Source organism: Myotis brandtii, unplaced genomic scaffold (genome assembly GCF_000412655.1).
Source record: "Myotis brandtii unplaced genomic scaffold, ASM41265v1 scaffold104, whole genome shotgun sequence".
Taxonomy (NCBI): domain Eukaryota; kingdom Metazoa; phylum Chordata; class Mammalia; order Chiroptera; family Vespertilionidae; genus Myotis; species Myotis brandtii.
This window is the reverse complement of record NW_005353497.1, coordinates 476,414-479,693: the sequence shown is the minus strand read 5'-3', so window position 1 is coordinate 479,693 and position 3,280 is coordinate 476,414. Positions and strand designations below refer to the sequence as shown.

The following is a 3,280-nucleotide window of genomic DNA, read 5'->3' as shown; positions in this document are numbered from 1 at the left end:
GGGGTAGCCCAGGGTCCTGGGAAGCTTCCTTAGACACGAAACATTCTCACAGTCACATTTTCTTGGCGTAGGGGGAACTTCTGTTTTAACTCTCTCCCCAGCACCTTACAAGAATAACTTCGTGACACAGGAACCAGAAGATTGTTACCCTCACCCAAGGGGCAATTAGTCTGGAAGTACTTTATATGACTCCTTACCTTTTCGATTTTTTCGTCCAGCATTCTGAAGAATTCTTGTTGGCTCTCAGAGATGTGCATGCTGAAAAACAAAGAGCGCACATTTCAATGTTTTCTTAAACCTCTTCCCTCAAGGAAAAATGCTGAGGCCCTAAACTTGGAGGTGGACATTTCTTTATTGCAGACTTTTCCACAGAAATACTCTGAAGTTATAGTAAGAATAAGTGTTATTACTGTAATCCTTACAGATGCATTTCATAAGAGTCTATCAGTGCCTGCGATTTAAGGAAATACAATTTCCTGTCAATGTACATGTTATTTACAGGGGTGTTATTGGGAGGTATGTGCCAAATTTTTCTTCAGATACATATTTGTGATTTAAAAAAGGATAGGCAAGCAGCACATGGCATATTTCCACCCTGCGTATAACCCTAGTTATTATATGGAAATGTGTATTTTGCAAAGCATCAGCATGATATTCAGCTGTCTAGATGTGGGCTGGCAGCAAATGAGCTGAGAACTTGACATTGGCCCTGAACACCTTCTGCATTGGCGACAGACAGCGAATGTGCCTCCCGGGGACAGAAATTCCACTGGAATAAAGGAGAAAGTCAGGAGGCAGGTTTGGGTAGCACTTGCCCTGTGTGTTTGTGTATCTTACCCCATTTAACAGCAAACCTTGTGAGATGAATGTGGTAACATCGGTAAGCAGAGCCGAGATCACCAATGGGAAGGGCAATAGATATGATATTAATTGACCACATGATCTCTATTTAAATGCATGTGATTCATGATCTCACAGAGGCAGCGCAGATGTTAGCAGGGGTGAGAGACCACATGATCTCTATTTAAATGCATGTGATTCATGACCTCACAGAGGCAGCGCAGCGCAGATGTTAGCAGGGGTGAGGCACAGACCTCTGATTCCTCATCTAGAAAACCTTCCGGCACTCACGTTCTATGACTGTTGCTAACTTCCATTCACTCCTTTATTGAACTATCACAGCCCGAAAACAATAATGTGTGGTTAGTACTCAACATATGCACATTAGATGGACAAAAGGGGAACTCTTCAGTAAAATCCACTCTCCAAATGGGTCTGCCCTCCTGTGAGCAAGAGTGTCTGGGTTCCATTAAGGAAAAAACAAACACAGCAAACCTCATAGACACAGACAACAGTAGGTGATTAGCAGAGGGGAAGGGGAGGAGGGGGAAGTAGAAGAGGGTAAAGAGGGGAAAAATGGTGATGGAAGGAGACTTGATTTGGGGTGGTAAACACACAATACAATCCACAGACGATGTTTTATAGAATTGTAAACCTGAAACCAATATTATTTTATTAACCAATGTCATTCCAATAAAGTCAATACGAAAGAATGCCCAGGCTCAAGGGTCCTTATCAGGAGCTTGGGACCAAGGTTGATGGTGACGACCCCAAGGTGGTAAAGCAAACACTAAAACCTCAGTGGTTTCAGCTTTGTGCGGTTTCACTACATGTTTTGTAATCAATAAAAAACACACAACAAAAAACAGGCATCCCTTTGGTTAAAACAAATTGGATGAAAGCCGCCCAACCCAGAATTAATGAGACAAGGCAGTGTATTTCCAACCCCACCTGGATCTGGAACGAAATAGTAACCTTACTTTGGGTAGAGGTCCAAGACAGGAAGTAACGACCACTTCCACCTTCCCGCCCGCCCTTGGAGAAACAATTCTAACCAAAGCCTTCCATCGGGCGTGTCGCTAGGATCACAACCTTGATACAGAAACGATGTCCCCTCGTCTAAGAGCGGTCCAGCATCTCTGCCTCATTCAAACATCTATGAGGAAGAGTCACCCACCAGGCGCGTTCACTATCTTGCCCCTTGAAAGACAGTGTGTGGACTGTGTTAGAAAATACTGAGCGGTAGGGTGACTTATTTATCGTCCAATCCTGACGCTCTACACAAGCTCTTTCAGACAAACTGTTGTCCCTGGAAGTGACAGACACTGCCGGATGGCACAAAGGCTGCACGCGGTCCCTGTCACCTGTGCATCCTCCTGGGTAGGATGCACCTGAAAGCATGAGGCTTACTCGGCTGTTTCCCAGGGGATCGTTTCAGAGAGAAGTCCCGAAACCCTCCAACGAGGGCAGAGCCAGGATTTGTACTCTGACAAAATAAATCAGCCCATGTTGACTGACTGCCGCTTAGATAAATGTGAACGACCTCTTCTCCTATGGAGACCCTGTCAACACAGTGGCATTAATAATATTTTTTTCGTTCAAAAGTTTACGCTGCACTGTGAGAAACAGTCCCTAGGTAACGAGATTCCTGGGTGCTTTCTGATGCCCAATTTGAGGATCGTGAGTGGGGAGCCAGGAGGAGGAAAAAGCACATGGGTTTTCTATGTTTCCTCCAGGTATTGGAAAGGAATAATTGAATTATGATTTAGTTTAAAAAGTATAAATACTTGATGCTAAATTAGATATAAAAATCTTTTATAAAAGCCTGTATGGTAGCCCTAGCCAGTTTGGCTTGGTGGATAGAGTGTCAGCCTGTGGACTGAAGGGTCCCAGGTTTGATTCCGGTCAAGGGCCATGTACCTTGGTTGTGGGCACATCCCAGTGGGGGGTGTGCAGGAGGCAGGTGGTTGATGTTTCTGTCTCATCGATGTTTCTAACTTTCTCTCTCTCTCCCTTCCTCTCTGTAAAAAATCAATAAAATATACATTTAAAAAAGCCTGTATGGTGGTGCCTGATTTAATTAATAAAGCTTAACAATTTTAGTAATCCTTGTTTCTCTCTAATAACGACAACTCCAACTGGGAAAACCCAGTGCTGCATGGAGGACAATGTGTAGCCCCTGTTGACCTTGGCAATGCTCTTGTGAGTTAACCCTGTGCTAGCATAGGCCCTTCTTTCTGTGACTTCTCAGCTTCACGAGACTAGAGATGATAACATGATGGAATCTTACTGACAAGTAAGCAAATGAACAGAATGAAGTGGGCAACCCGGCTGGCGTGGCTCAGTGGTTAAGCATCAGCCTATGAACCAGGAGGTCACAGTTCGATTTCCAGTCAGGGTGTGGGGCATGCAGGAGTCAGCTGATCAATGATTCTCTCTC

General features: G+C 44.4%; 1 protein-coding gene across 2 annotated transcripts in view; it reads right to left on the bottom strand.

Moving 5' to 3' along the window:
- LOC102246577 (chromosome unknown open reading frame, human C1orf21) overlaps positions 1–3,280 on the bottom strand; it is a 105,989-nt gene that overhangs the window by 11,650 nt on the left and 91,059 nt on the right. For both annotated transcript variants that reach the window (XM_005856659.2, XM_014538034.1), the window contains one exon: positions 198–258. In XM_005856659.2, the coding sequence (XP_005856721.1) occupies positions 198–258 (61 nt within the window). The remainder of the gene's footprint in view (positions 1–197; positions 259–3,280) is intronic.